Raw genomic sequence first — 20,664 nt, 5'->3', positions numbered from 1 at the left:
ATATGACCCTTTTGGATACTGCTTTTCAGATGTAAATGAGGGTAGAACTCAGTCTAAGGTAAATTATTCCCCACTATTGAGGGGGTAGAGACCAATGCCTTGTGAGTCATGAGGTTTTCCAGTCTGGCTATTAAGACAGACATTCCTGATCATGTTACTGACCAGCACTGTCAACTCTAATTCTTTTGAGCGCTTTCTTCCCTTCTTGGTTAGTTTCTGCACATATATGTGATCGGTACTCAACTGCATACTGGAGGATTACCTCTGCAAAGTTCCCTCTCTGATACTGTGTCCTGTGAACTGGAACCCACCTTGGTCTCCCCGGACTCACAGCTCTCTCCCTCCACCTCACAAACTGCCTGAAAATTTCCATTTCTCCCACATAGTCCAGGAACAGACGCCATATTAGTCATGTCTCCTAATATTCCTTATCTCCATGTAAGAAGAGACTTACCCTGCAAACTCCTCAACCACCATTTCCACACTTCTTGGCTGATTGATACAAATGCCATATAGAAAGCACCTCTTCCGCTCTCTGATAAATGTGCCTATGATAGAGTCCAGTTCCAACAGGCCTTTATCCAAACCGAACCATTATTGCCTTTTTCTCAGTTGCCACTGTCAACACTCCCATCTCACTAAGAACCACAGAAAACTGTACTATTCTATTTTTCGCACTGAATTTGTTGAATTAAGGTGTCACTGTATGTGCAACTTACTTGTAAACTACACTTACTACATTCATATACTACATTCACCTAGCTATAGAGTGGCTTTACTTTCACTGCTCCAGAACTATAAAATAAGTTCCCTAATTTTAAAGTAAACATGTATAACAGATGCAAATTTGATTTTTCTAGGGATAATGCAGGGTTTCTCAATCTCAGTCCTACAGGTATTTAGGGCCAGACACCTCCTTGCTGTGTGTGCTCAGGGCAGGGCGGGAGGGGCTGTCCCGTACACTGCAGGATGCTTAGCGGCACGTGTGGCCTCTGGGCCACCACTTACTCAATGTCAGTAGCGACCACCTCCAACCTCCCCCACTTATAACAATCAGATATTGCCGAATGTCCTTTGGGCAGGGGGAGACAGGATTGCCCCAGTTAATAAACACTGGGCTAACAAAATAAACATTTCTACTCTTAAGTATATGTGTACCATTTTTAACAACAAAAAAAGGAGGAAGAGTAAGGGGATAAGACTTTATTCTAAACTGTGAGAGACCTGTCAAAATAATTAAATTCTCAAAAATCTGGAGATCCATTTTTCTGCTAATTACCTTACTCAAACACATCTTAAAAGTATGTTTTAAAAGTAACTCCTTTATACATAATGCAGTAAATACCATCAATCTTTAATTATGCTCAAACTACTGAAAGGTATCATAATGAACATCTCGAAAAGAAGCAGAGAAACTAATTTTGGTATCACTGAAGCATCCACGATTAAAATTCAGTTTTACTTCATGCTATGCTAATTTTATGAATTATTTACAAGTCTTATTTTTAAAGCATATAATGTGAAACTTCTTACTTAAAAATAAACTTATCTACTCTGAGCTCTCATTTTTCAAAATTTATTCCCCAAGACTTAGAACTTATTTTTAGATGATTCAAGAGGGAGAAAATTAATTAAACTGGTACCTAGAGTTAAAAGAGGGAGAACCTGAAAGTACAACTCTATGTAGTGTTGAAGACTATTTCCTATCAGTTCCAGGTTTTGAGTAGACACATCTAGAAGTTTGATGCAATTACCTGCAACATGAGCTCACAGTCATCTCTTCCAACGAAAATCATCTCTCGTGGCAGCCTGTGGCGAGTGCCTCCACTGCTCACCAAAAACCAGGATGTTAAGCTCATTTTCTGCTTAGCTTCTAAGTCTTTGGCAAAGCTACGTCATCCTGCAGAGATATTGAAGAAATATATTCAGATATTTTTAGCTTTAGAATCTATTCACCAAACCCTTTAAAGTAGGCCTAAGAATAGAACTGCATTCATCATCTACTCTTAGCTAAGTAAACGGACAGTCCAGAGGTCCTCCCACATGACAGATTTACCAAATTCTCATTAGTAAAAAGTAAGTACGCAGACTCCATTAAGAGTTCACTTAAAAAGGAAGGCTTTAGGCAATTAAGTAGTCAACTAATTCACATTTATCATACTTCTGAAAGGCTTTGAGCATAGCTTATAAAGGTCTATAATTCTCAAGTAAATGATCACATTATTATCATGTTAACCTGAGTAAATACTAGCAATATTATACAAATAAATGTCTGACTTATGAATGATTTGAGAAAGACTAAGTTAAAAGAATATATTTGATATCTGATTAAGAACAATAAAAACCAAAGAAATTGCTTCTTTGTCAACCAAGTGCAGACCACTGAAAGAACTTTTAAAAACATGCAATTTCAATTTCTCTGTCCTCATATGAATTTCACTTTCTTAGTACATTTTTCTAAAACAGCAGTTCTTATTAGGCTTTTTGTTCTTGGGACCCATTTCACTCTTTTATTTATTTTTTAAAATTTATTTACTTGACAGGTAGAGAGAGATAGAGAGCTAGCACGAGCACAAGCAGGGGGAGAAGCAGAGGGAGAGGGAGCAGCAGACTCCCCGCTGAGCAGGGAGCCTGACATGGGGCTCAATCTCAGGACCCTGAGGATCGTGACCTGAGCTGAAGGCAGACGCTTAACCAACTGAGCCACCCATGCATCCCCCATTTCACTCTTTCGAAAAAAAGAACCCCAAAAAGCATTTTGTTTACATGGGTTATATATATTAACATTTACCATAAAAAAGAAATGAAAACAGAGAAACTAGATTTATTTATTCATTTAAAATAACCTAACATTTTAATGAAAAATATATTTCCAAAACAAAAATAATTAGTGCAAAAACTAGCACTATTTTACATTTTAAAAAATCTCTTTAATTGAAGATTTTGTATTTGCTCTGCATTCAGTCTGTTGCCATATATTGTTGAACTTGAACTATCTAAACTGCCTTCATTCAAATACTTAGAAAAGGGAAATTTATTTTAATAGTTTTTTTTCAAATAACTGTAGTTTTTTCTTTGATACTACACCAAAACTTTGAAAGTTTATTGAAATTTATTTACAATAAGAAATCTGAAACTTTTTATACTATGTTACATGAAAATCCATCTTCAACTTGAAGGGATCTGGTAACATTATAAATTGGTCATTTGGAAAATATTGGCTCCCTGAGTTACACAGATCTTCCAAACGATGACATATACATTTCATTATCTTATCTAAGGGGCGCCTGGGTAGCACAGTCGTTAGGCGTCTGCCTTTGGCTCAGGGCGTGATCCCGGGGTTCCGGGATCGAGTCCCACATCGGGCTTCTCCGCTGGGAGCCTGCTTCTTCCTCTCCCATTCCCCCTGCTTGTGTTCCCTCTCTTGCTGGCTGTCTCTATCTCTCTGTCAAATAAATAAATAAATAATCTTTAAAAAATAAAAACATCACAGTTGTTCATTTCATCACCCATCTCCTCAGAGAAGTCTTTAAGTATGATGTAGCTGTGAGGGTCATGGTGGCAAAATCAAGTTTCCTAAAATTCTAATTTTCTCTTGAAAGCCCAAATTTTATTGGCAAAAAAATACCACCAATTCTTTTCTTTGAGATGACAGGCTTACTTTGTTTGCCAAACACTCAAGTCTACAAAACCATAAATTTGCTTGTCAGTCATTGTGTTGAGTAACAAGGCGCTCTGTGAAACAAGCAGTGCAGCTCACAAGTCAAAGATGACACACATGCTTCTCCCTGAGCCAAGCACAATACTTTGGTGCACAACGTAAGTGCTTCATGCGTCCCTCCAATTATTGGCACAGAATAGTAAAAAGATGTAACTCCCATTTTTACCACTTTACCAGACATTCTTAAGTGAAACTGGCCTTTTTTTTTTTTTTTTTTTTTTTTTTTGGTGTGTGTGTGTCTTAACTGCAAGTGCATGGCAGTGAAGGATATAATTACTAGTGGTATAGTTCGGCCTGCATCTATGCTAAGGAACCAGCAGCTTTACCCACCACTCTTTTTATACTATCAGTTCAAATGATAAACAATAAAAAAGGCAAATAATGTTTTGATGTTATTATGAAATAGTTTTGACCCCTTGACCTTTGAAATGGTTTTGGGAACTCCCAGAGGTCTGTGGATTGAGCTTTGAGAACAACTCTGCTAGAGAATGCGGCTATGTCATTTAGAACATAAACCTTAGAGTCAGACAGACTGACAGATGAAGAATCTGACTCCTGGTTCCAATACTTTTTATTCTACATGACCTGGGGCAAGTTATTTATCTCCTGCCCCTTAGTTTACTCTTCTTTAAAATGGGGATAAGGATAGTATCTACTCAACAGTTTTTTTTTTTTTGGGGGGGGAATCAAAAAACTACTTATATTTTTTTCCATGAAATGGCACATTCTGTTACAATTTAATTAGAAGCAAACTATACTACAGTGAACTGAAATATTCTGCAGTAAGAACTATATCTATACATTAAAGCAAAACCCTATAAAATGTAAAATTTTACGTTAAGGTAAAACTCTTATATATTATGAGTTTATCAACACATACATGAAACAATGGGTTTCACCAAAACAGGCAAGTAGTCTTCTGTAAAGCCAAAACAATCAAGTCTTACTCCACTCTCAGCTTATCACAATTGATACAGTCAATTTATGTGGATTTTGCAATCTCTCATCACCTAACTCCGTGTTGGAGATGGTGTTAGTCTCTCATGTGTCCATTATTCTCTGTCAAATTGGCTTTTAGCATTTCGTGTGTACATCTCGGCCAAGTCAACAAAGAATCAAAAAAATTTTATCCAAGAAAAACTCTCCAATCTAAACTGCATTTGAAAACAAAACGACAACTTTAAAACATGATATTAATAAGTAAGCTAATAGTTATATATTTATTTAAAGGAACTGAAAAAAAAAACTACAGTGAGACATGTTAAAAGGAAATAAAATTAGCCTAAATACAGTAAACTAAAACAGTAGAGCCAAACACGGGCAACGGGAACAATATAACATTTTCAAAATCAAAGAAGTTTTATGTAAGCATTATTCATATGCTACAAAAACAGTTTTAAGTATTTAGACAATATCAAACAGAATTATATTAATATGTAAATATATAATACATAATTCTATAATATAAACATGCAAACAATTACAGTTGACCCTTGAACAACATGAGTTTGAACTACATGGATCTGCTTATATGCGGATTTTTTGATAAATACAGCTCTGTAATTAATTTTTCTCTTATGATTTTCTTAATAACATTTTTCTTTTCTCTAGCTTAACTGTAAGAATACAACATATAATACATGTAACATAAAAATATGTGTTAACAGTTCATGTTATTGGTAAAGCTTCTGGTCAACCGTAGGCTATTAGGAGTTACATTTTGGGGGAGTCAAAAGTTATACATGGATTTTCAACTGTGTAGGGGTTGGCACTCCTAACCCCTGCATTGTTCAGCAGTCAACTGCATGTAATTACATAAAATAATATGAAAACGGTGGCTTTTCATATATTTTGTTTTGACTTTCAATGACACTTAAAAGGTAACTAAGAGAGTAGATATTTTCTGAAAAACAAAAATAAAAATCATAATCCTCAAGATGAAGGGTATTTATTTATTTGAGAGGTGCAAGGGCCTTGAGGCCTCTTCTCAACAATGGGTAGGAATGAGATATAACAAAAAGTTACTGCGCTTCAACTTTTACATAGGGCTCTCTGCTTATCTAAGACAGCTTTCTCACGGGTCCTTCAATTCCAATGATCTCTTTCTACTCGCTGAGTAATACTGACACTCACACATGATAAAACTGAAACCTGGTTGAGAGCTTCCTCAATGACCAAGATAGAGGTTTCAGCTCAGGTTCCTCTAAGGGGAGGGGGAAAAGAAGCCTTGGGGCTCGACAACTGTACAGAACATGCCCAAGGTCTTGACTAGATGTGACAGCACTTACACTTCCTTGTAGAGTTTTTGGATGAGCTAGGAAAACGTGTTTTGGAGTAGACTCTCTGAATTAAAACCCTAGTCCCTCTTGCTTTCGAAGTGACTCAAAACCCCAAAATGACAAAAATAACAAATGTTTCTGGATTTCAGATATCCTATCTGTACAAACAAAAAGGAAACAAAAAAAAATCCAAAGGGAGAATATCTAAAGACAAAATGAAACACAGACATGGCATCTTATGATACCTGGCATATGGGAAGCACCCAATTAATGTTCATCATTTCCGTTTCTCCCTCTCCTCCTAATCTCTTCTGCCAAATAATACCCTAAAGTCATAACTTGAGCCTGGAACAGTATCAACCAATCACCATTACTGAGTATCTTCTATGTCAATGCTGTAAAAGTATTCACTTAAAGGAATACTTAAGGATAAAAATTATGACAATATAATGTAGCTTATGGCTTACTCATAAAATTAAAAATGCTATAGTCTTTATTTCATATGTATTTCAATTCTAGAAAAGGAAATTTAATGAATCAACGATTAAAATTCCTACAACACTTTCTCAAAGCATGAACAGTTCTCACTGGGATCTAAAGTCTGAATAGTATACAGGACCACTGAGTTTTTCTGAAGACTGGAGCCCAGGGCCTTCTTACATACTCAAATTCTACCACAAACTATAACCTTTGCCCTGTGACTCTGCATTTCTTCCAACTGGGGGGAGGGTATAATTTCCCACTCCATAAATCTGGGCTCTGCTTCATGACTTGCTTTGGCCAATAGGATGATGTTACTAGATGCGATGCAAGTAGAATCTAAAATGTGCTTAGGCAACTGGCTTGCCCTCCTGCACCTCTGCCATCACCCAAAAAAAGAACATGCCCAGGCTAGCCTAATTGTTCAGGATGAATGAGAGACATGTGGAACAGACATGGCCCTAACATACAGTCTGAAGTCAGGTGGTCAGTAGATCATCTAACCCCCAGGTGAACAACAGATGTATGAGGAAAAAATAAAAACAATTGTTGTTTGAAGACATTGAGAGGTGTGGGCTGATTTGCTTTGCTACTGACTATAATGCAAACTGATATAATTTACTAAAATACAGTACCTTTTCATACGTATATTCACAGTCTAATACACTTGAGTGTTTTTAGAATTAAAATACAAATGAAATTTTTGTTTTCATTGTCCCTTTTCCCAATTTACTCTTTCTTGATGGTAACATTATTTGTATAATTAAACATAAGTCTACTATACATTACAGAACTAAAAATTACAGGCTAAGCTCTCGGCTTATTGTAACAAAGAACCACCAATTGGAAAATCCAGCAATGGAAGAAAATGCAAGCCCCCTTTCTTTTTGGGGGGGTGGGGGGGTAGGGAAGGTCAACATCCTTAGTTTACTTTATTCCTCTATGGAACAGTTCAGTTTACCACAGGAGACCCCTCCCATATCCCCTGATAATGGGCATAAACACACTACTGATGTTGTAGGAACTAAACCAAGAAATGGTTTAGGGGTTTCACTGTTCTAGTTGCAGTTTCTATGTATTAATGTCCTTGGTTAAGCAGAGCACTTCTACCCTGGTAAGCAATTCAATTCTTAAGCTACTTAGGAATATCACAAAAATGGAGGAAGAGGAAGCTCCAGAAATCCATCCCGCTGCCTAAACGACTACTGAACTCCTAAGAACTATCTGAAGTAACTATTTTGGGGCTCTGGTGTCTAGCCAAAGAGGCTGCTAAACTTCAGTATTTTGCATGGTAGCAGATACCATGCCCATTTCCCATTCCAAAAGCTCCAAGAAGTAGCCTATGGATAGCCTCTTGCATTTCTAGTGTGGCTCACTGGAGCCAGGATCCAATATAAAGACCTTGTCATCCAAATATTGGATTCTGTGCTCTGGCTGCTGATTGCTGTTTTTTTTTTTTTTTTTTTTTTTATCACTGAGCCTTTGTGCTGGCCATCATAGCTTCAAGTCCTATGAGCTGAAGCATCTTTTATGAAATTTGGAGAGTCAGTGTGTGGTTGTGGCTTTGTTTCCTTCCCCTTTTGGGAGCCATGTTTTTAAGGAAATCCTTATCAGGTCACTGGCTGACTACAGAGATGACAGAAATTTCAGTGACCGCACACAACAAGGAATACACATCTTGCAAACAATAGTTCGGAAGAGTAACAAACAGTTGGCTTTAGCACTCAGCAAGAAATATTCAGCAATCCCTAAGGAGTGGGATAATTAAATTTTCATATATATCACAATATAATACTTTAAATATCCAGCACAGTTCTCAAACTATATATAGAGAGCAAGCAAAAGGAAAACTCACTTGCAGGGGAAAAAAGGGGACAGAAACCATCTCCGAGGAAGCCCAGATATTTTAATTATTAGTCAAAGATGTTAAATCAATTGTGTTACATAACTAAGAACAAAGGGGAATCGGCAAAATGATCTATGAGAAAGCCAAGAGCATAAAAGGGAGACAGAAATTATATAAAATGAAAATGTCACTACAGAAATTCGACAGCAGATTTCAGAAGAAGAAATGATCAACAAATCTGAAGATAACACGATTGGAAGTATGCAGTGTGACAAAAAGAAAAAAAACGAATAACATAAACAGAGCCTGAGGGATCTGTAGGATATCATCAAATGTAGCGACACACACATTTTAGGAGTCCCAGAAGGAGAAGAAACAGAGAAAGGGGAAGAAATAATGGCAAAAAAACTTCCCAAATCTGAGGATAGATACACACACCCAAGAAGTTCAACAAACTCCAAGCAGGATAAATTCACACAGAGCCACACTCAGCCATATTATATTCAAACTGTCAAAACTGAAAGAAAAAGATAGTTTTGAAAACATCAGGAGAAGACACGTGTCATGGACAAGTGGTCCCTAATAAGATTAACAACTGATTTCTCCTCATATACCATGGAAGCGAGAAAGCAGTGGGATGTCATATTTATAAAGTCTGGGGTAAAAACTGTCAACCAAGAATTCTGTATCTGATAAAACTGTCTTTTAAGGATGAATCACAATTAAGACATTTTCAGTTAAACAAAAGCTGATGGAGTTCATTACCAGTAGACTGGCCTATAGGAAATGCAAAAGAGAGACTTTCAGGCTGAAATGAAAAGATACTAGATAGTAACTAGAAACCACAAGAAAAATTAAAGAAGAGGTAAAGTAACTATAAAGGCAAATATAAATCTAGGATGATTGTACTTTTTTTTTTTTTTAGATTTTAAAGATTTATTTATTTATTTTAGAGAAAGAAAGCACAAGCAGGGGGAGCAGCAGAGGGAAAGGGAGATATAGGCTCCCTGCTTAGCATGGGGCCTGATGTGGGGCTTGATTCCAGGACCCCAGGATCATGACCTGAGCCAAAGGCAGGCACCTAACTAACTGAGCCACCCAGGTGCCCCAGGATGATTGTATTTTCAATACGATTTGTAATTTTTCTCTTTTCCCAATATGATTTAATAGGCAAATACATAAAACAATAATTATAAAGCTATGCCAATAGGAATACAATATATAAAAATATAATCTGTGGGAAACATAAACGGGGAGAAATGTAGATGTACAGAAGGAGACTGTATACTCTTGAGATTAAGCTGGTATTATTGAAATTAGGTTATTACAAATTTAAGATGTGATTTGTAATCCTCAAGGTAACCACCAAGAAAATAACTAAACATGTAGAAAAGGAAAGAAGTAAATCAAAATGGCATATTAGACAAAAATCAACTAAATACAAAAAAACATGCAGTAGTGGAGAAATTGAGGAACAACAAAAAAATCATAATATAGAATGCAAAAAAAAATAAATAGGTAAGTGACAGAAGTAAATCCTTCAAAAATCACATTAAATGTAAATGTATTAAACTCTCCTATGAAAAGGCAGAAAATAATCAGATAAAATAACAGGATCTGTTGGGGCGCCTGGGTGGCGCATTCAGTTGAGCATCTGATTTTTGGTTTTGGTTCAGGTCATGATCTCAGGGTCATGAGACTGAGACCCCAGTTGGGCTCTGCGCTCAGTGGGGAGTCTGCATGAGATTCTGTCACCTTCTCCCTCTGCCCCTCGCCCCTGGCTCACCCTCACTTGTACACTCTTTCTCTAAAATAAATAAATGAATCTTAAAAAAAAAACAGGATCTGTCTATATACTGTCTACAAGAGGTTCTATAGATATAAAGACACAAAGAAGTTAAAAGGTTGAAAAAGACATCCCATGGAAATTGTAACTGCATGGAAAGTGGACATGGCTAAATTAGTGTCAGAAAAAAATAGACTTTAAATCAAAGAAAGATTACAAGAGACAAAAGAGGACATTATATATTGATAAAAGCTTCAATATAGCAAGACATAAAAAATGTAAACATACATGTACCTAACAATAGAGCCCCAAAAGATATGAAGCAAAAATGAACAGAATTTCAAAAAATAGACAGTTAAACAATAATAGTAAGAAACTTCAATACCCCATTTTCAATAATGAAACAAAAACAACTGGACAGAAGATCAATTAATAGAGGACCTGACAACACTATAACCAATATACCTAACAGACATACATAAAATGCTCAATTCAACTACAGCAGAATCACATTCTTTTCAAGTGCATAAAGCACATTCTCTAGGATAGCACATTATGCTACACTTGAGACAAAAGGTAATAAATTTTAAAAGAGCAAAAAGTGCAAAACAACTCTTTCAATCACAATGGAAGGAAATTAGAAATCAGTAACAGAATGAAAACAGGAATATTCTCAATAGGTAGAACTTAAACAACACACTCCACACAACCAATGGGTAACAGAAGCAATTGTAAGAGAATGAACAATATACATTGAGAGATGTGAAGACAAGAATGCAACATACCAAAGCTTACAGGAGACAGCAAAAGAAGTGCTAAGAGGTAAATTTACACCTGTGAATGTATATATTAAAAAAGAAATACCTCAAGCTAATAACCTGTTATTGTTATTAACATGCTATTCTTAATACCTTAAAGAATGAGAATAGAGCAAACTAAACACAAAACTAGCTGAAGAAAGAAAACAATAAAGAATAAACAAAATAAGAGCATGAAAAACAAGAAAAAAATTTAAAAAGTTGTTTCTTTGAAAGACCAACAAATGAAGTTGTTAGCTAGACTGACTAAATAGAAGACTCAAATCACTAAAATCTAAAATAAAAATGGTGACATTACTGATTTTAGAGAAATAAAAAAGGATTTTATAAACTATTATAAACCGGTGTAAGCTAAAAAAAACCCTGCATAACCTCAATGAAATTGAAACATTCTTAGAAACACACAACCAAACCAAGTTAAATCATAAAGTTATAGAAAAACTGAATAGATTTATAGTAAAGAGACTGAATCTAATCAAAACATTCCAACAAAAAACAGTCAAGGACCAGATGTCTTCAGTGTTAAATTGTATCTAACGTTTATTTATTTATTTATTTTAAAGATTTTATTTATTTATTTGACAGAGAGAGAGACAGCCAGCAAGAGAGGGAACGCAAGCATGGGGAGTGGGAGAGGAAGAGGCAGGCTCCCAGCAGAGCAGGGAGCCCGATGCAGGGCTCGATTCCAGAACCCTGGGATCACGTCCTGAGCTGAAGGCAGACGCTTAATGACTGAGCCACCCAGGCGCCCCTGTATCTGACATTTAAAAAGGAATTAGCACCAATCTTTGTCAAAGTCTTCCAAAAACTTGAAAAGGAGGGAAGATATCCTAATTCACTCTATGAAATCAGCATTACCTGATACCATAGACATAAAAACTATAAAAAAATCACAGACCACTACCTTATATTGATGCAACAATCTTTAACAAAATACTAGCAAACTCAATTCAGTAGTATATTAAAAGGAATATATACAAGAGCCATGTGGAACTTATTCCTGGAATAAAAGGATGGTTCAACATAGGAAAATCAATCAATATGATAGGCCATATTAATGAAGAAAAGAATGAATGAATGAAGAAAATGAAGAATGAAGCAAAAGAAGAATGACGAAAAAAAACCCCACATGATCATCTCAACTGGTGCACAAAAAAGCATTTGAGAAAATTCAAAACCCTTTTCTGATTTTAAAAAAGCATCTAATAAACTAGGAATAAAAGGGAACATGAGAAAGATCAAATATGAAAATCCCATGGCTAACATCAGACTCAATAATGAGACTGAAACCTGCACCCCTAAAATCAGGAACAAGACAAGAATACCTGCTTCCATCATTTCTGTTCTATATGGTACTGGAAATCCTAGCCATAGTAATTAGGTAAGAAGAGAAATTAAAGGTATCAAAATTGGAATGAAAGAAGTACAATCATCTTTCTCCAAAGATGGCATGATTTTATATGAGAGAACTTACACACGTACACACACACACACACACACACAGCCCCAACAACCATTTACAGCAAGAAAGGAATCAGAAAAATTGCAGGATGTAAAATCCAGTCAAAAATCACTTGCATGTCTACTTATTACCAATGAACAATCTGAAAAGAAAAATTTTTAAAGTCCATTTATAATAGCATCAATAGTAACAAAAACTTAGCATTAACTATAACCAAGATGGCTCAGGACTTATATACTGAATAATATAAAACATTGCTGAAAGAAATTTTAGAAGACCCAAATAAAAAGACACTGTGTCATCAAGAACTTGAAGATGTAATATTGTTAAGATGACAAGATTACACAATGCAAACTACAGATTTGATGCAATCCTTATCAAAACCCCAAGAGCACTGTTTGAAGAAATTGAGAAATCCATCCTAAAATTCATAAGGAATCTCAAGGGACCCTGAAGAGCCAAAACAACCATGAAAAAGAAAAGCAAAGTTGAAATGCCCAAAATGTTTCCTGATTTCAGAACTTCCTACAAAGCTATAGTAATTAAAACACTGCCAATAAGACAGACATATACAGCAATGAAACACAATAGAGAGCCCAGAAATAAACCGTCACATATATGGACTACTGATGTTCAACAAGGGTGCCAACACCACTTACTGGGAAAAGACAGTTAAACAGTCCTGGGAAAACTGGATATTCACATGCAGAAGAATGAAGTTGGCCTCATACCTGACCATATGCAAAAGTTAACTCAAAATGGATCAAAGACCTAAACATAAGAGATAAAACTATATAAAATTCTAACAAGAAAAAGGGGTGTGTGTGTCTGCATGATCCTTCTATTTGGTAATGGTTTCTTACAGATGACACCAAAGCACAGGAAACAAAAGAAAAAACAGATAAATCAAACTTTATAAAAATTTTAAAACTTTTGTACATCAATAGACACTATCAAAACAGTGAAAGGAATGGAAGAAAGTATTTGAGAATCGTTTCTCTGATAAGGGATGAATATCCAGAGTATTAATGATTAGAAAAATACAAATCAAAACCACAATGATATATACCATTTCACACCCATTAGGATGTATGTGATCTATTATCAAAAAATGAAAACAAGTTTTGATGAGGATGTGGAGAAACTGGAACACCTGTGCATTGCTAGTGGGGATGTAACAAAGTGCAACCGCTGTAGTTTCTCAAAAAGCCAAACGGAGGGGCGCCTGGGTGGCTCAGTCAGTTAAGCGTCTGATTCTTGGTTTCCGCTCAGGTTGTGATCTCAGGGTCATGGGATGGAACCCCCAACTGTCTCCCCACTCAGCATGGAATCTGCTTGTTCCTCTCCCTCTGCTCCTCCCCCTGGCTTGCTCTCATTAAAAAAAAAAAATCAATCAAACAGAATTTCCATATCACCCATTAAGTTCCACTCCTAGGTAGGTACATACTCAAAAGATGGAAAAGTATGGAGTAAAAGATATCTGTATGCCAGTGTTCACTGCAGCATTGTCACAATAGCTAAAAGGTGGAAACCACCCAAGTGTCCACCAGCAGATGAGCAAAATATGATTTGCATATTCAATGAAAATATTATTCCATCATTAAAGGAAATGAAATTCTATCAGGTAACAACATGGATGAACTATCACACTATGCTAAGTGAAATCAGCCAGACACAGCCAGATACAAATATTGTATGATCCACTTTGATAAGGCACCTAAAATGGGCAAATTCATAGACAAAGTAGAATGGAAGTTACAAGAGGCTGGGCAGAGAGGGAGTTACTATATAACAGGTACAGAGTTTCTGTTCAGAATGATGAAAAAGTTCTAGAAATAGATAGTGGTATCAGTTACACATGGTGAGTGCAATTTATGTCACTGAATTGCACACCTAAAAATGGTAAATTTTATGTTATGTATATTTTACCACAATTTTTAAAAATGTAATTGGGGGAAAAGCCACTCAAGCACTCTCTCTGCCTTCATAGCTCTGATTTTAAATTAGAGACACAGTAAATCTTTATTTTGTTTAGTTTTGTATTTGTTTCTCTCTTAGAACAAGTTGTTTTGGACATTCAAGTTTTCCCTTAAAGCAAGCATTGGCTAACTCTGGCCTTTTGTTATTTTTGTGAGTAATGTTTTTTTTTTTTTTAAGATTTTTAAAATTTATTGAGAGTGAGCAAACACACAAATGTGCACACTAGCAGGGGGAGGGGCAGAGGGGGACGGAAAAAATCTCAAGCAGATTCCACACTGAGGGTAGAGAGCCTGACCGGGGGCTCCATCTCACAACCCTGTGATCACGACCTGAGCCAAAATCAAGAGTTGGATGCTTAACCTACTGAGCCATCCAGGCGCCCTTGTGAATAAAGTTTTATAGGAACGCAGATGTTTGCCTTAAAACAGCAGAGCTGAGATGTGACAGAGATCATATGGCCTATAAAGCCTAAAATAATCATTTTTTGGCCCTTTACAGGAAAGAGTTTGCCACCCCTGCCTTAAAGGATTAATACCAGTTTTTAGTTTTACCATTTTGGATGAAAATATTTTATTTCATGTTATTTTAATTTTTATTTTATTTATTTTCTTAAGTAGGCTCTTCTAGGTGTGGAGCCCACTGCAGGGCTTGAACTAACAACCCTGAGATCGAGACTTGAGCTGAAATCAGGAGTCATACACTTAACTGACTGAGCCACCCAGGTACCCCCAAAATATTTTAAATTATATTTCACATTTATCTACCTCTCACAACTTAAAACTGAACACTGTATTTAATGCGTCATGATTATTACTATTATCAAGTTATCAAACTATGCTGAAAAATAGTGAGTTTCTCAGAATTTATTGATATGCATGTATCTGTCCTAATATTATACAGTTCTACTTTTCTGAGACTCTGTACTCACGTTATGTGTTTTTTTCTGTTTTCTCCCTTATCAGTCGTCATTTTTCATTGTCCTGGCCCTGTTCCTTCCTGCAAAACCTTAAAAATAATCTAAGTATATCGCAACCAGGCTTAAACAAATAGAATATAAACAAGAGCCCCTGTGAATAAAGTAGGAGGCCGCCTTGGAACATAAATTTTTTCACTCTGAATGCTTTAGTTAATGTTTAGATTTTTAGTTGGTAAGCAGAAGAACTCTATAGGCAGGATGTTATTATAAAAGTGTCACCCTTCCAAATTAAAGATCAACTTAAATAAAAATGCTGGGGTTCTTTGAATTCAAAGAAGGGAATGTGATACTACCAGAGTACTACTATTTATTATCTAGTATAATACAATAATTTTACATAATGAGATTTAAATTTAAAAAACCACATTACCCCAAAAACTTACTAGTAAAGTTTCAGGGATTAGACCATATGGTGTATGCTGACCCATCAATCATGAAACATATGATTAACATAGATATGGCTTAGGTTTAGATTAAAAAACTAAACAGACTCAGAGTCCTAAGAGTTTTAAAACTAAAACACAACTCAAAACTCTTCCATTTCCCATACCAGCAATCCTCGCTGACTTTCCTAACACTCTAACAACTTAATTTTAAAAGCCTACAACCTTAAAAATACAGACTAGACTTGACAGAAAATTCTATTAGTCCCTATCTTCTGTGCTTAATTTTAGCACTTAAACCTCAGAGCATGACAATGTACAAAACTAACCCGCCTTTCTGTAAATCTATTCCCATGGCAAAGTAAGCCAATCTTTTTCCGTAGCCCAACAATACTTTTTCAAACATCTCTGCTGTAATTTAAACTATAATTTATAGCATTAATGACGCTGCACTATTACATGATAATGTGTCTAGCTGGCGACCTCTTTGAAAGCAAGCAAAACCTATCCTCTTCCATCCCCAGTTCTTTCAGTAAATACGTACTGAGAAACCTGCCAAGTCTGAGAACTCTGGGTAGGTAGGTAGGGTGCACAAAGACAAAACAAATTAAAAAAGCTGTCCACAAGGAACTTAGTCCTTGGGCAATGTTGGTCAGTAGGTGCCACAACCGAGATAAGCCTAAAGTGATACCTGAACAGACAGCAGGTTGTTATTACCCCAGCCTGGGATGGTGACACTGGGGGCAGTATCCTAAGTCAGTGCAGAGCCGAACTACAGAGATGTTTATCTCTGCATCCCCAGAGCCTAATGCAGTGTTCCACCTCCAGTGAGCGTCTGACAAGCTATTTTTAATGAATGAATGAGTAGTTCTGGAGCTGTGGCAAATCTTCTTGAAGTGAATCATCTGGAAATCTCCAGGGACAGAAGGTGAGAAATTAATTGTTTAAACTTTGCTACAATTAAAGCACTTAAACCCTGGTTTCCACCCCTGCCTTCAGTTGTCTGCCCCATATTCTTCATCTTTTTGTCACATAGTTTTCAACAGCTACCTGACAAGTTTAAAGCTCTGACCTTTGAAGATCAGAGGGAAGTAAACACTGACCCAGAATCCTAGTCCAGTTTCCATGTTCCCGACAGCTATAACTGGCTTTGAAAATGGCCTTTCCTGTTAGATTCTAGCTCATTTCAGGACTGAACGTCCTGAAAATCTAATACTTAAGGTTTAAATTAAACAAAACAAAAACTACAGATGTTCAGCAGAACACACAGCTTCAACTACACTTCTGAGTTTCAACCTTACATATATTTTACTGGTTTTGTTTATTTATATTTTAAAAATGTTGCTTCCAGTCACTTACAATGAAAATTGAGGACTAATGGCAAGAATCCGAGTGATATTACTAGAATGCTGCGAGACAGACAATAGTGCACTCAATGTGTAGTAACACTACAACAGAACTATGAAATAATGCGTAACATAACCAGCTCAGATTATTAGGTCTGAGGAAGAAAAAACTCTAGTAAAAATGATCGTCAGTGTATGCAATTACTTGAGCTAAAACACACGTTAAGGGCAGTATATCCTTATGCTTCTGGCAATGAGCTGGCTGATCCATCACCAGATGGCTTTACAGAGAATGAACCTCCAACCCCACAAGTCCTGCCGCTGCAGAGTAAGAAGTAACCAGTATAGCATTAGCACTACCAATCTACACAGTGAAAATGCTTTCCTCTAATGCATGCAATTCTTATTTTAATAAAATATTATCTAGTGATGAATCCAAGTGACAACTTGTCTTCTGGAACCAGGAGGCATGAAAGGGTGGAAATGATCTTCATGGGCTTGGCCCAGTACCTACCTAGCTCTGCTTCCTGAATGAATCAATAACAGCAGTAGGAGAAAAAAAATGTGATTTTCATTAAAAAATAAATGAAAACTTAAAGAGAAAAAGTGATAAATTTCACTTCCTGAAGTTGTCGGTTAAACCAGCAGTAAAACTACTCAAATTATACAAAAATACCAATTTGAAGGGATACATGCACCTCAATGTTTACTGCAGCATTATCGACAGTAGCCAAATTATGGAAGCAGCCCATCGACTGACGAGTGGATAAAGGCAATGTGGTGTTATGTATACACATATATACACATATACACACACATATATATGTACATATACACACACATATATATGTACACACACACACACACAATGGAATATTAACTCAGCCATCAAAAAAAAAAATGAAATCTTGGGGCCCCTGGGTGGCTCAGTTGGTTAAGTGTCTGCCTTCGGCTCAGGTCATGATCCCAGGGTTCTGAGATTGAGCCCAGCACTGGGCTCCCTGCTCAGCAGAGAGCCTGCTTCTCTCTGTCCCTCCCCGCACTCATGCTGGCTCTCTCTCTCTCTCCTTCTCCCTCAAATAAAATCTTTTAAAAAGTTTCTAAAAAAATGAAATCTTGCCATTTGCAGTGACATGGATGGAGCTAAAGAATATTATGCTAAGTGAAATAAGTCAGAGAAAGACAAATATTGTATGATTTCACTCATAAGTGGAAAACAGATGACCATGGGGTGGGAGAGAGGCAAACCAGGAAACAGAGAGCAAACTCAGAGCTACTGAAGGGAGGTGGGTGGGGGATGGGTTAGATAGGAGATGGGCATTAAGGAGGGCACTTGCTGTGATGAGCACTGGGTGTTATACGTAAGTGATGAATCACTAAATTCTATACCTGAAACTAATTATTACACTGTATGTTCACTAACTGGAATTTAAATAAAAACTTGAAAAAAATAAACCAACAGTACAGCTTATTCACTAAAGTGAAGTAAACTGCTGCATCAACCACCATACAGGCCTTTAGAACTTGTACCATGCCTTTGAAAAAAAAAATTAATGAAGATTTTATTTATTTAAAGCAGTTTAAGGTTCACAGCAAAATTCAGGGAGAAGGTACAGAGATTTCCGAATACCCCAACCCCTACACAGGCACAGCCTCACTCAGGGTCAACATCCCTCACCACAGTGAGGTACTGTTTACAACTGGGGAACTTACGGGGACACAACATCATCATCCCGAGTCCACAGTTTATGTTATGGCTCACTCTTGGTGTCATGCCTTCTATGGACCTAGACAAATGTATGATGACGTGTACCCCCACTCACGGCATCACAGAGTATTTTCACTGCCCTGAAAATCCTGGGCCCTGCATAGTCATCGCTCCCCTGAAGCCCCTGAACTGTTCATTGTCACCAGTTTCGCCTCTTCCAGAGTGTCATATAATTAGATCACACAGTTTGTATGTAGCATTATCAGACTGGCTTCTTTCGCTTACTAACACGCATTCCGGGTTCCTCCGTGTCTTTTCTTGTCTCCACAGCTTGTTCCGTTTTAGCGCTGAATTCCACTGTCTGGATGGACCACAGTTTATGTGTCTATCCACTTGCTGAAGGACATCTTGGTTGCTTCCAAGTTTTAGCAATTAGAAATCAAGCTGCTATTAATACCATAACTTTTTATCCCATCATACCAAGTACCCAAAAGATAACTGAAGAAATTTTAAACAAATGTCTTAAATTCGAAATTCTTATTTCACATTTTCCCCCTACTAAAATCTCTGTGGAAAATATCCTTAACATTAAAGCCTCTGCCTTTTGAGAAAAAAAGATTAGGGTTGCATTTCATCTAAAGACTCGAGATCAAATAAGGTATGATTGATCAATGTTATAAAAGCAAATAGACATAATTACCTGTGATCTTTTATTTATAATAGGTAGCATTTACTGACCACGTGCCATCTATCATTCTAAGAACTCCTTTCATATGCATACACTTACAAAATTGATTTAAACTACAAGAATTATGTAAGTTCTAGAAAATGGACATAAACATTATGCACCAATTACACACGAGGACCCCATTTTATAGAGCACTCTAAGATGAAATTACTCTATTTTTTTATCCACAAGTACTTAAGTACTAAGCACTGTAGGTAAGAGGGGGAGAGTGATGATCAAGACAGAAAAAGTTCCTTACCCCATAGAAGCAAAAATAGACAAAGAAGAGCTAAGTAAATGAATTAAGACACCTTTAGTGACGATGGGAAGGCAGGAACATGAAAAGACAGAGAGAACAGCATCATTTAACAGTTTTAGGGTGTTGGTGTCTAGGCTGCTGGGTGTTCTGGGGGAACCTGAGAAAGTGACATACATTTAAAACATATTAAAAAAATTCAGCTCTGTTGTATAATTAACTTGACCTGGGACAGATAATGAAAAATATACTCTTGGGAAAAATTTTCTTTTAAAGCCCCACCCCCACTAGAAATGTACAGTTAATCCAAAACAATGAATCCACAGCTGTGATTTTTTTGGATACTTACCAAGATGCTTGTTTCATGCTCATGTGAACAAACTCAGTACTGGGAAAATTTTTGTTTTCATATACTCCTGATTATTCTGAAATGAGTGGCTCATTTTTCCTTTATTTTCTGCCATATACATTATTAATTGTTTTAAAAAATGTTTAAGGCAAATATTGAGAAAAGAAGTATTGAGAAAAATGTAATTTACAACTTCCACCTAAAATAGCATTATAAAGTGTGAAAAATTTTTTCATAAAAAATAAATGAAGATGACATTCCAGTATCAATAGCCATGTATTCTATATCTGAGTTTATTACATATTTTCAAAAGAAGACTTAGTTTGGATAGGAAAAGCCAGTGATTTAATACAGGACTGGAGGAGATAATGCTAAGCGAAATAAGTCAAGCAGAGAAAAACAATTATCATATGGTTTCACTCATTTATGGAACATAATAAGTAGGAAGATAGGTAGGAGAAGGAAGGAAAGAAGAAAGGGGGGGTAAACAGAAGGGGGAATGAATCATGAGAGACTATGGACTCTGGGAAACAAACTGAGGGCTTCA

The 20,664-nt window shown here is 36.4% G+C and overlaps 1 protein-coding gene across 11 annotated transcripts in view; it reads right to left on the bottom strand.

Moving 5' to 3' along the window:
* CEP170 (centrosomal protein 170) overlaps positions 1-20,664 on the bottom strand; it is a 119,646-nt gene that overhangs the window by 84,171 nt on the left and 14,811 nt on the right. For all 11 annotated transcript variants that reach the window (XM_011216658.3, XM_011216664.3, XM_011216662.3 and 8 more), the window contains exon 2: positions 1,755-1,900. In XM_011216658.3, coding sequence (XP_011214960.2) covers positions 1,755-1,859 — 105 coding nt within the window. In that variant the 5' untranslated portion in view covers positions 1,860-1,900. The remainder of the gene's footprint in view (positions 1-1,754; positions 1,901-20,664) is intronic.

Source organism: Ailuropoda melanoleuca, chromosome 8 (assembly GCF_002007445.2).
Source record: "Ailuropoda melanoleuca isolate Jingjing chromosome 8, ASM200744v2, whole genome shotgun sequence".
Classification (NCBI taxonomy): Eukaryota; Metazoa; Chordata; class Mammalia; order Carnivora; family Ursidae; genus Ailuropoda; species Ailuropoda melanoleuca.
Note: the sequence above shows the minus strand (reverse complement) of the source record. Positions and strands in the feature narration are given on the sequence as shown.